Raw genomic sequence first — 13,691 nt, forward strand, 5'->3', positions numbered from 1 at the left:
GATGTAAATCGGGGGCGTTTATGGGAAAGCTGGATATACATGTTTCTGTACATACTGTAGCCTTGTCCTGCTGGAAACGTTGGTTTGGGGGCAAGATCTAGTTTCTTGGATGCTTATTATATTGGTTCTTCTAAGATGAGATCTACTCGTACCCCTTCTCAATACTCAATTCACGAGAGTGATTGGTACAATGCAAGTTTTCGCCTCAATACCGGTGTGTGAAGATTCGTATGCCAAACAAGATTAATCAGATAACAGTCAGCTTTAGTCGTATCTTGGGATCCGTAATAGGTTGAAAGTAAATGAAGCTCTGAGAGAAAACAACAAGATTCGTCCCCGCAATATGAGATGGTGGCTGAGACTTTCGAGGCACTCTGCGTGAACTTTGAGCTTATCCACCTCCCTCTTACCTAAACCCAAATTTAGCAGATCTAGATTTCTGTCTATCTGTGATCAACATTTCACTTCTCTCGCCTGCCATTTCCCACTTCCACACACTCCCTTGCAACGCTGATCTGGTACACACCACTCAAGTTCAATCCCATCTTCATGATTCATCACAACATCGTGACATAGCCTCCCGCTCCCAAATAAACGGTTCAGGTTGCCGACTTTTGGAAACTTTCTGGTAGCCGATCAGTAAGTCGGGTACCCCACTTTTGGGCCACCCCCCATTTGAGCCACCTCAAAAAAGCTCACCACAAGAAGGAACCTCTCTTATTTATTCTTTAATAACTTCACAACACTTAAATCAATTGATTTGAAATTTTGATATATCATTATTTACATTATACTTAAAACATATACTAAAGTTAACATTAGTTCAACTTTATATACAATAATAAATGGGCATTCAATCCAACAAGCTGCTTTGGATTATAGGATTCCAAGGGTTACTCTTCAAAACCGTATAAATAGCCATCTATCTTATCAAAAAGGTGCACAATATATACAAAAGATAGCCCCGATCCAGGAAAAACGATTAGCAGATTAAATATTAGTCCAAGAATCCTTGGATATTAGTTCTATGCATCGCTAGATTCGTGAAATTGGAGAGCACCTCCTCAATATTAAGGGAAATAATTCTACACTTGGAAAGCAATAAGTTATAGGTTTTCTTCAAAGGAATCTAAAGATTAATATCAAAAAACAATTTAAGATCGATTCAGCATATATCAATAATATAATTATCAATATTATTAATCAATAATTTCCAAAGCTAGATTTACCCTCAATTCATTATATTAAGTTTCAAAATCGATACAATATAAACAAAGCAAGTATACAAAAAGGCCAAAAACTAAATAGACTAATCCTAGAAAACTCAGAATATCATTTTATTCAAAAAAAGCAGTCTAATTCTAAAGTTTGGATATTATTTATAGAGTATATCTCAATTATAGGAAAAGCTCTTAATTCCCTTATTATATTAAAGGGGAAATCAGTATAATAATAATAATTTCCAATTGATTTGAATCCCTATAAAGGATAGCACTTTACTGCTATAAAAAATAAATGGACTATAAACAATACTGCCTTAAAATGGCTTAAAAAGGTATTTATATTTCAAACAGCCCCTTTTTTATTGGATAAACTGAGATTCCTTATATTGAACAAATATAGAAGTCATGAAACTACTGAATTTATATATAAATGCTTTAAGAACAATATATACCTCTTATTCCTATTATTATATATATTATATATCCTACAACCTTTTGATTTGTTTATATTCTTATTTTTCAAAAGAGTATACAAATATTATCTCAATAAATTAGTCTCCTTATCGAATTCCGGAATATTTGAAAAGATTAATTTCCTTATATACTATCAGAAAACATAACTAAATAATTTAACAAAATATAATATATTATTTGAATAGAAAGCTTTAGATTTATAGCCTCTAAATTGTATTAAGCTTATTATATCAAGATTGTTGTTTGAAAATAGTAATAAGAAAATTATGAATTAGAAATTATATTCTGATAATAATTCTATATATTAATAAAATAGAGAATCCGCAATTTCAATTTTTAGAATGCTTCAAAAAGCTAGTGATTTAAGATCATATATTTATATATTGATTTAAAGCAAAGAAATTAATCTTTATACTCGTTATTAGCTTTTTAGAAAGATTATTAAGGGATTTGATGTTAAGGATTATAAACTTTTGTAATCTGGGTATCAAATAAAACAATTGAAGTATCAATTGATACAAATCGTTTCCAAGAAAAAGCGTAAGGTAAAAATTAATCCAAATTCGAAGTTTTCTAAAATTAAAGAAATTAGAAAAATGCAAATCGCAACAAAAGATCGTAAAATTGATATAGAAAATGCTAATAATAATAATAAAAGTATATCCTCAAGCATTTATTATAATACCAAATAGTTGTTAAATAATTAATATTTTACTACCATATAATATAAATTTTTAAGATAGCCTAAATGAAGAGTAGCCCAAAAGTGGGGTATCCGACTTAATGAAAGTAAGCATCTTGGCGACGCGATACGGTCACGCAGAGCCTCTACTCACTAAATGTTAGCAAAGCTTGGAGCATGGCAATGACTTCAATCAAGCTTGTTACTCGTCCCGCTCGAGGCTCGGTAATTATCCTCAATCCAGATGTATGGCTGTGATGTGATGTGATCACGTATTCCTGATCACTGTCACTGATTGCCAGGGGTTATTCGTTTTATTCACGTTTCTGGAACCTCGGGGCTAGTTAGAATAAGCCTTGTAGGGCTAGGAAGTACCCGACAATGGACTGACTGTATTAGGAAATCATCCCGGTGATTATATCAAAAATCGGCGTTGAGTTTCCTTGGTGATAGCAATGAGATCTAACAAATGGACGGCATGAGAGTGGGATTGATGGATTTTTGTGTCAGTATGCGATCAAGATGATGTTTTTGATTGTTGAGTGAATCCAATAATCATTACTTGATTATATGCATGTTACTCTTCTTCCACAACTAATAAGTTGGCCGGACAAAGAGGATGCAAAGTAGGTAGGCTCAAGGCGGGGAAACCTAGGAATGACTATTCTAATCACAGGTGACAGGTAGCCCGCGCGCGACCACCTCCTACTTCCCCATTTATTATCATCGGCTCTACCGAGTTGCCCCTTCATCTTCACCTCGTCGAAATCCGTACAGGACAGGATCACGATTCACGATGTAGCTCTTACTGCCCCTCTTCAACGTGCAATCGGATCACATAACAGCAAAAATGCGTGAATAATGATTACTCACCCGTGACCTAAGCTACCATCGTAGGATTCCAATCCACGTCGACGGGTAAGGTTCAGAGATTCCAAGGGATGTGCTGTGCCACCAACGGGCTTACCGTATCCAACCTTATTTTCTTTTGGATTGTCGATTATTGATTCCGGATTGATTCTAAACTGTTTATTTGGATCGTGGTCGTACTTCGTACTATGCAGAATCCTTAAGTTGAGAACAAAATATTGGAAATAACAAGCGATGGTACTGGAATTCTCAAGGTCATGTCTTCTCATTAATCCCACCTTTTCCTCCCCTACAACCTAAAAGCTCCCCATGGAACAAACCCCATCGCACTAAAGAAGATACGATACTTAAATACCTCGGTTGGTGGATCTCACTAGTCCGGTCTGAGGTACTCAGCCCTGATCAATCTAGCTTAGATCACTATCAAAGCGTACTAGGTGGTTGGTTGTCTGTTGAACTTTTCACAGGGCTGCGTTGGATGCGGTATTCGTTAGAAAGTAGAATGCCGAGTTGACATTGAAAATGGGGGTGGTTTGGGGTATTTTGCCTTTTGCCTCTTGCATAAATACCATGTAGGTTTATAGACGTTATCATGCCGGATTAGCTGGAATAGGGAAATCGAAAGTCATCACCACTCGGTGCTACAGATTATTGTCTGTCCTATCTATCTATCTATCAACAATAAAGTAATTTATCCTTAGCTAATCACTCAATATTTCTCCTTCATAAGAGTTCCATCACCAATCCGCATACTATCACAATCTAATTTCCCATCTCCATTTTTTCACACAGACACGGGAACGGCCTTATAAGGATGGATTCAAACTATCAACTCGCACCCACGCACCAGTGAGAAGCTTCCAAAAGAAGGCCAGAGAGTCGGGACCGACATTGTGGTTTCTCACCCATCCACAGCACTACTGTACGCTCGAGCAAATTGCACGGAGTAGCATGGAATTGGATCCTAGACCCTTGAGTTTGTGCATGGCTGGTATGAAAGGGAGTAGAGTGGAGAGCTGACTGTTATTTATGACGTTTTGGTGATTGTAAGGAGAGACATTACTCCGTTCCTCATATATCACTGAAATAGAAAGTAGATAGATATAATCCAATTTAAGCAGATCAATTATATTGTATGATACAGTCTGAATAATCGTTTACAAAATAGACAACCAGTCGAGTTTAATAATATGGCTGCACAACTCTTTTTCCCCTTTCGTTTATTTTACGTGAAATATACATAAAGCTCGACTCTTTTGCATGTGCTGGATTTGGATATCTACATGGTATTGAATCCTACAGTCCTAACAAAGAATGGTACATATATAAAGTACCTACAGTAGTGTATTATATGTCATGTAATGCCCGCGAAAGACTTAGAAATGTCGACAGGATTACTCGAGATTGGGGTGAAGAGGGGAGCTCGGACCGATCAAACATGTGTGTACATGAAAACCCAAAGAAAGCAGAGAAGGAACAAATGAAGAGTACAACGCCCGAACTCATTTCGCCTTGAAAGGCTGATGGGGATCATCCACCCCGTGCCGGTATACCTTCCTTATCTTACCCTGCTCTGATTGTATGTTCGTTGTTTGACTGTTCCTATGCATGCCCTCCCTCGTACGTACACTACATGAGGATATGCAAGCAAGCAAGCTTTGCTTCCCGAGTCCGTATCTTTGCATTTGTGTGTATTTCGTTCCACCTACTAACTCCCTGTCTATTGTGGTTTTCTTCCAATAAAAACATCGAGTTGATGCATCGAGAGTTGTTGATATGGGTGCAACGAATGATTCGCACGCGTGAGATGGGAATGAAGATTCTGACGTTGTATTGCGTTACCAGATTGAGGCGCACAAAATCGTCGGAGGTGGGGCGTCAATAGACTGAATGGATATGGTGCCCATGGCTCGTTGAAGAAATCTTAATGTAACGCAAGTAGATGCTGGGTCAATAACATGGTCGTACCGCATATACTGGGATCTTGGGACTGATTGCCTTGATATTGCCCTATTGTGATTATACCCGGTCTGCCATATAATCAACAGACCATAAGAGTCGAGAGACCTTACCAATGTTGAATCACTGACTTACATATAGAAGGGTGATGTGAGATACTTGTGTATTGGATAGACAGTTGCAGATGATGCAGCCAGACCGTTTCACATGCATTTAAGTTGAGAGGCGGGGTAATAAATCTTATTCAAGAATTGGTGTTCTTGTATCTGATGTGACCGTGAACATGAAGTATCCTGTCTGTCCCTAGAATGCTTGTGGATATATACTCACTGATGGGACATAGAGCTAGGACTGACAGTCAAATTGCGAGTTTCTAAGCGCCACTGAAGTTTCCAAGGCAATCCTCAAGTTTACACAATGTACCTGACGAGCGTCGGAGTATAAAGTACCAGACGACCTCAGTCTCACCGGACAATGAAAATTGATCAACATATTGATCAACGAAGTGCTTCAATTGTTTTGTGCTTGAGGTAGATGCAACACGACATAGCATCTGATCCAATAGAAAATTATCCTACTCGTCAGTGTACAGGTTTGAGAAAGATAAATTGCAACCATGACATGACTTGGAAAGATCATGGGTGAGATTGAGAAAGATGGCAAGTAAGTAATGCTGTACCTCCGTTTCGAAGACAAACACGAGCCTTGTGAGTCTGGGAGGAGGAGTAGTAGTAATAGTAGTAGTGTGGTATGTAACAGAGAATAACCAATCCCTATTCGCTTCCCCTATTCGTAAGACATAACATGGCATTAAGCAGGGCTTATGGCGTAAACTCAACAGGTACTTAGGCCCCGATGGTATCTCCGCACGAGATGGAAAACATCATATTTCAAGCTGATCGTATTCTGGCATGTTTTTTTTTTCGTCTCCGCATTACATAAGTGCCCAAGGTGCCTCGAGTATTTTTTCCAACTACTAGTGCCAGTGGCTGTGTTGAAGATCTTCGGATTTGCATGCCGGATTGGAAATAACTCGAAACAAGTGCTGAAGTCAATCGCTGGTGATTTCAAGGTTGATACTAAAATGTCAATTTAATGCCTAAGATCGAAGCATGTGATTCGGACATCTCGAGGCGAAATGCTGCGTACGTTGAAATTCTCAGGTCAGAATTGGAGGCTTAGCCGGGTAAGGGTATTTGTGAATTTGTATGGAACGCTAGGATGAAGGATAATGAAAATGTGGATAATCTCAAACTTGGAGTTAGTTGTCACATTGGCTACAACATTTCCGTATTTTACAGTAGATTTGCAGACAAATAGACAGACCCTTCAAAAGGCTGCAGATGCTCAGGCATTTATCTGCTGTACAACTTTCTCGGTGTTGAAACCCTCGGCCTCGTACTAGTAACCAATTGACTGGAGCCAGAGCTGTGGCGATTGCGGAAGAAGTACCTTTGTACTCCGCACAATACAATGAATGCTACGAAAAGGGTTCTGTTCATTCTCTCCTTCGCTTAGTGAGTACTATTAGCATGAATACCTAGCAGAATGACTCTCGTCATAGGATTCCGAAAGAGTAGTAATAAACATTTGTTAAATTGTCTTAAACGTGCCTTCTCAATCAAGGATCTGAATTATTGATGCATTGAGACCCTTGATTCTGCATTAACTAAATACTATAACCAACAACAGCTGTTGTTCGATCAACTCTACTTTACAGATGGTTGGTGTGATCCGTCGTGTAATTATTGATCACTTTAAACATCCTAACAATAAACTACCTCTTCGATGCCTTCTCCCAATAAACAATCTAAGTGGATAATCTCCTAATATGTGAGATTGCTGGCTGTATCTATATGGAAGAAAGTGTGGTAGTACAATCCCAAAAATTATCCATGATTGCTTTTAGAGGTTACCTGAGAAAGAACTTGTAAGGCTGAACAGTAAGTGTGGAGTACTTGATCACATTGACCAATGAAGAAAATTGAAAAGAAAAGAGTCGGAGCTAGTAGATGGCTAGGGAATCTTTGATTAGACGGTGTAGCTAAAAGGGGTAATAATGGACATGACCCAAAAGAAATCAAGTTTATGATTCAATTGATTGAAAGGTCCAGATGGTTCTTGTTTTCAATAACTTGTGCGGAAATATAAACACTCATACATAGCCTTATGGAGAGTTAGCGAAACACTAAAATAGGCAATGACAAGATGATAGTCGAATTGTTCCTACTCAAGCATTCAGACTTTTTATCATCGTCATCATCATCATCAACATCATCAGCATTTTATTAGTTTGACAGATTACCAGCCTTATTGCCTTACCTATCTATACTCCCGTGATCTTTTGAGTTCGTGCTACCAAACATGGCATGGCATGGTATCTGACAGGGTTGCAGGATAGTCATAATCGAGGTCGACTAGGTACCTAGTAGGTATCAGAAACCCCGCTGTCGTTCTATGCAAGAGGGCAACTATGGGGCTTGATTAATAGTTTACAAACGTCTCATTGGCACCGGTTTGATTCATGAATTGCGCGCATCACATATTCACAGCGGGTAGCCTATGAATGAGCCTATACGGCCTCGAAAGGTAAGACTCAACACTCACTGGTGAATAAACCTGGTTCGCAAGACCATGAACAACACTGGATCGATGACACTGAAAGTATATTTCAGAAGAATGGAATCACGTTAGATAGATGACTTTATGAAACGACAAAACGAATGTACTTACACGTACCGGAATCTGCATCTTACAATATTCTTGCGGTATATCTTACTCGGGTGAGCTGACTCTGACTGATTGACGACTGACAATTACCTAACTCCCATCTTACTATCTTCTTACCTCCTCCTTCCCCTCCTTTCAAAGTCAGCATTCTCTTCTCTTCTTTTGATCAATTGCCGCCATCTGTATCTCATGATTCTCATCGTATTATTGTATCCACTTTCCATCATACGTGCTCCCTTGTACATGAAATCAAACAGTATACAGATCCGAAAAATAGCCCTAATCCGCCGTGTTCACATCAACCTAACACAAGAACGTCTAAAATAGGATTGAGAGGAGCTCAGTCATTCATCAACATCATTAATTGTCATCGCAGCTTCACCAAATTGGATCGACTCAATCCATTTCCTATTTTGAGTTGGTACTCCCCTCTCTCCCTCCTGGAAAAAGAACTCACCCTATCGTACTACCGTGCGCCGGGAATTGAGACAAACAGCCTTTGGATTGTCTTGGCTTTGACCAGTATCTTACCCTTCATAATTTGAAAAGGCGAGAAAGGCGAAAATATCCGAAAGTCCAACTCTATTATACCTAGATGCATAGGTAGGTATCTACCACACACATAGCTAATAAGGTAACTAATGTCATGATGACCTAGCGAGCGAAGTACAGTATTTAAGATTTACACTACCGAACACTCATCAGGACGGACCTACATACGACTCGAATACTTTACTTAACCCCTAACGCTGTAATCTCCGTCCACTCGAGGAAAGAGTTTAATCTACTTTTATCTACTTCTATCTACTTGATATACTTTATTCATACTTTGTTCCCAAAACGAAGAAGGCTCTATGGTCCTTGCCTTGGGGAGTTTAATCATCCATCCTCTTTAAGTCCTCGTCCCCTGTTTCCGAATTCTCCACCTCGTTCTTTTCACCCTACAGAAGTATAATAAGTCCCACCCTTTACCCTCAGTGAGCCAATACACCCATCCATCCATACACCCATCCATACACCCACCCATACCATCATCCATTCTGTTTAACCCATAAGGATACGGATACCTGGGTACTTGAAATCCGCCTATCAGCTTCGTTTCTTGGTTGGCTCCATCCGCTCTCATCGTCCGTCCATCATCACCATTCCCACTCCCCGAATGAAATCCTAGTTTCCCAGCCCTACTGTTTGTCATTCGTATTCTTAAGGCTTATGAGCTTATGAGAGAGGGAAGGACGAGAAAGAGAGAGGACCGACCGAATTGATTAGCATTCGATGTACGACGATAGAATTTAACGCTTATATTGGAATGTATGTATATATTTTTTATGAAATATTTACTATTCTTGCCATTATTACCATCTAGTTATTCAACATAACTTGTCATTCATTTGTTTATCTATCTATTTATATGCCTTGAGGGTCTCTCTGCCTTCCTCTACATATATATATATATATATGCGTTTGATACTTAATCATCTATCATTCATTATTAGACACCATATTATTATTATTATTATTATTATTATTATCATATCGTCCACATCTATATGAACTTACTTTTCTGACTTAAATAGTTCTCGATTCAATTTAGGTTTTTTTTGTTAGTACATATTCAGCCCTTCCGCTAAAGATTGGCCGAAACATACCTCTCCGTACTTCTTCGTCCTTTCATAACCACAGACGTTCGCCCCGTCATCCCATTTTATGAAGGGTTCGCAAAACAACGTCAACTTCGCGAACTCTTTGAGCGTACTCCAAGAGGCATTTGGTCCTATTGAAGAAAATACATACCATTGGAACCGGATGTTGTGACCCGGAACCTCTTTTTTTGTAACTAATATACTCTTCGAAAAAAAAATATCCATGTTGCGATTTCCCTCCTTCTCCACTCTCAACCTTTCCCTCCCAAGCAAAACGGCACGTCCGACTTAGCGACTTCTAGACGAAGACGAGGTCAGCTCATGTTGTTAGGAGGACTACAATATACATCCACTTAATTTTCATAGCCTGTGGCTTAACTCACACAATGGATATTCCTATGCGTGGCCAAAAGCCGAGCTTCAGCACACCCTTACCAGAAATCCACGTACAAGACTCTCACCACCCCGATCGATATCCCGACAGATACTCAGATCAACACAAATACCATTCTTCCAACTCTTCAAGGGCCGCGGCTGGACCAATGTCTATACCCAACGCGAGAGAGTCTCCCCCTCCTCCTTTACCACCACCTAAATACATTCCAGATACAGATAATGGGGGAGATCTTGGGTGGCAGTGGGCAAATCAAAATCGGGAACTCGATTGGGGAAGAAACGTTTCATCGGTTCCTGCTGGCTCGAGTCTGTACGGTGGGAGCTATAGTCGCAATAGCATATCAGATGAGCGACCAGACATTGGACGTCGAGGAAGCTCTAACGCCACCGTCACTGTCCATCCGTCGAAAGATGCGAGCAACCATGCAATTGCACTGCCAAAAGATGAAGGCTATTCAAGTCTTTCTGCTTCCAACGCAAGCATTGGGTCGACACAGTGAGTGCTATTATCTTAAAATCACGCCGGAGCCTCCGATTTCATGTCACCCCGCAAACAGGATCGCCAGTTCTCTTGTCAATGCTTTACTGAAGATTATGAAGTGTTTTCTTGTGCCTTCTTTTACTAATTCTTCGTTTCGCAGATCAAGAATTTCAATAGGCTTTCAAAGTTCTGTCCACGATACATATCAAACTAATGCTCAAGCATACGACAAATCATTATTACAAAAGCTGGGTAGCAGAGGAGATAATTTCACATCATCAAGACCATTCGCGAAGTCTCCGTTCAGCTCATCTGTAAACGATGCATCACCGACCTCTAGAATAGCGCGGGAACATGGTCATCCTACACTCAAGCCACTCTCTCTGCCAATCCATACACACAAACCGGCGCTTGCAGAGAGTCCCATAAATCGATGGGCAGATTCGCCTTTATCTTCTGGTATCTCACCAGGCAATCCATATCCCAGACTTAGCAATTTGAACACATTTGAGTTCAGGTCACCGACCGATATAATAGACAATGAAAGGTCACCACACCCTTACAACATGAGGTCGGGGAGCATAGCCGACGATGCATCAAGTATCGCCAGCCAGTCTAGGGATAGCTTCCAGATGCCTTCTCCAGAATACGAAGAAGGCTTCCATATGGAAGAAACGGGACTGAGACGACTACAGATAGGAGAAGAGTATCATGGTCGGAGTGAAGGATACTCTCCCTGCTCTACAGCCGGGCAAAAACGACGTGCATCTTCTCCTCCCAGGGACGACAGTCTACATCTACTACGCACGGTAGGCAGTGCAAGTGATCTTGCACGACGTCGCGAATCTGGCTCACGCTCAACACCAAGTCCGCGCTTTCATTCGAGCTCTACGTCTATATCATCTACCACTTCTTTACCTAGGAACTCATTCTCATCCACATTATCAGTGACTGCTAGTAGCGCGACCAGCATGGGCTCGTATAGTAGGCTGTCTCATGGAGGCCTCTCACCTGGACCCATGGATATCAACACCGACATGTCATATAACGGTTCAATGTCGCTAAATCCCAGCCCAAGAGGTTCAATTTCGGCTAGAACAACCCATCATCGAGCTTTATCTGAAAGTCGACCTCTAACTAATGCGCGAAAAATGCCAGAGGCATTAGGACACGTGAAACACAATAGTGCTCCTAGTAGACAAGGCGGTTTCATTTGTGAATGCTGTCCCAAAAAACCGAAGAAATTTGACACCCAGGAAGATCTCAAGTTAGTGTCACTCAAAATCTAACTGTTTGTTGATACTAACCATAATTTAGCACGCATGAACAAGAAAAGCAGTATGAATGCCTATACTGTCGAAATCGTTTCAAGAATAAAAATGAGGCTGAAAGGCATCAGAATTCTTTGCACCTCCGTCGTTACTCTTGGTCATGTGCTGCTCTCCTAGATTGGGCGCATGCTTTCCATCCTTCTCCTTCACGGCCCAACGATGCGGATACTTGTGGATACTGTGGCGAAGATTTTCCAAGGACTGGAATTGCGAATCACGAGGGGTCTTCGATGCCTGTGGCGACTGGTGAGGATTGGGACCTCAGGGGTGCTCATTTGCAAGACATGCACAAGTTTGGAGAATGTAACCATGCCAAGAAATTTTTCCGCGCGGATCATTTCCGTCAACATCTCAAACATAGTCATGCTGGTACAAGTGGAAAATGGACGAATATGCTTGAGAACGCTTGCATGATAGACGAGCCACCTCCAGAGCCACTCAGGGGGCCCGAAAGAGTCAGTCCTGGTGGAGTGAGAGTAGGCAGGATCACCGAAGAAGACGAAGTGCTATAAAATACAACGGCTTTCAAATCAATGGCTAGTGGAAGTCAGTTTGACATGCCAAATAAATACAATTCATTGAGGGTCTTTCATAAAAACAGTTCATATTCAGATTTGGACTTTCTGACAATGGAAATTCCGAACGACCAAAACAATCATCATGAATTGGGGAGGTAACTTGGGGCCATCCATCTATACTAAGGAGTTATTTTGGTGCATTGCTTACAGTGTGTTACATATCTTTTTCTTGCATGATAGGGACGCTCATACATCTGGATCTGTTTGGCGTTTTGGTTGTTTAAACTTTTTCTTTCCAATTTGAGAGTTAGTGTCAACCCTCTATAATCAGCGAGTATTCAAGAAACAGACTTGTCAGACTTGATTCCCGTTATCTTCGGGTTGATGACTCGGGCGCAAACGGGACACGAAGAGCAAGTGAAATAGGTTTTCACTTGGGCTCTGTCATCCATGTCAGTTCAGTACGCGGAGAAGCCTTTCATGTTGGGTCTGCTATCTATGAGGGAGAGATGACTGCCAAGGCGCGAGAGAGGCAAGAAAAGGGAAAGACGATGGGCATCTAATAGGCAAGAATTTGGCCGGGTTGTACTTACGTATGAAATAGGGCAAATACAAAAGCAAGTATGTAACTATTGGCATAAGAAAATAAAAGTTTACACCTTTGAATACTTGATTTCTTGAGTTTTCGGATTGTGAGACTGTGAAATATTGATCTTAGTGTCGTTTTACATTTCCAGTAATGCAATTAGAGAAGGCAAAAGGGTGCTATGATATATCGAATGTATAGTTCCTACATTTATGTCCATTCAAGCCCATCTTATCATCACGCATGTACTACAGTAATTGATCCTGTTTGACCCAGCCATTATTTACAAAGCTAAGCAATAACGCAAGCAAAGCAGGAACATAACAGGATGGGCTGAGCTTCAGGAAACTCTCGGGGGTAATGAAGGCTCGGGGGCGCGTTAATGGTAGGATGGAAGCTCGAAGGAACTAACTAAGGGACAATGACAGTAAAGCGTGATCCTAAGTACACGTATCATTTTTATTTATTCTGGCTTCGAACCTCGTCTACCTACATATGAGGGATAAGGCGTTGATGAATTCTACAAGTTTGCAAGGCAAGGCTTAATCTATCTAGTGTTGAGATCTCGTAGATTTTCTTCTCTCCGATCTATCATCTTTGAAATGGCATTTTATTCCTGGGCTGCCAAGGTTAGAGGAAACATCAGGATGTCGATTCTAGCCTCATTTGACCAGGTAGAAGAAGCAATGATAGGAGCCAGAATAGATATTCACCTTCGTTGCGCCATTTTCTTCTTAGTCACAATCGAATAATACACCGAGGGCCGAGGGGAATTGGTACGAAAAATAAGATTGGAAG

General features: G+C 40.5%; 1 protein-coding gene across 1 annotated transcript; it reads left to right on the forward strand.

Moving 5' to 3' along the window:
* The first annotated feature begins 8,112 nt into the window (after positions 1-8,112).
* Positions 8,113-12,976, forward strand: EAE98_011699 (uncharacterized protein). Its single transcript, XM_038959322.1, has 5 exons — positions 8,113-8,541; positions 8,597-9,249; positions 9,516-10,473; positions 10,619-11,725; positions 11,776-12,976. Exons 3-5 carry the CDS (start codon positions 9,968-9,970, stop codon positions 12,299-12,301), a joined length of 2,139 nt encoding a protein of 712 aa, XP_038804380.1. The 5' UTR covers positions 8,113-8,541; positions 8,597-9,249; positions 9,516-9,967; the 3' UTR covers positions 12,302-12,976.
* Positions 12,977-13,691: the final 715 nt, after the last annotated feature.

The sequence above is a fragment of the Botrytis deweyae genome (genome assembly GCF_014898535.1).
Source record: "Botrytis deweyae strain B1 chromosome Unknown BDEW_051, whole genome shotgun sequence".
Taxonomy (NCBI): domain Eukaryota; kingdom Fungi; phylum Ascomycota; class Leotiomycetes; order Helotiales; family Sclerotiniaceae; genus Botrytis; species Botrytis deweyae.

What these genes read in the sequence shown, in the direction of transcription:
- EAE98_011699 (XM_038959322.1), top strand. Translation starts at nt 9,968, where the DNA reads ATGGATATTCCTATGCGTGGCCAAAAGCCGAGCTTCAGCACACCCTTA. An exon ending in GCAAGCATTGGGTCGACACA is followed by an intron (nt 10,474 to 10,618) that starts GTGAGTGCTATT and finishes TTCGTTTCGCAG; the next exon opens with ATCAAGAATTTCAATAGGCT. An exon ending in GACACCCAGGAAGATCTCAA is followed by an intron (nt 11,726 to 11,775) that starts GTTAGTGTCACT and finishes ACCATAATTTAG; the next exon opens with CACGCATGAACAAGAAAAGC.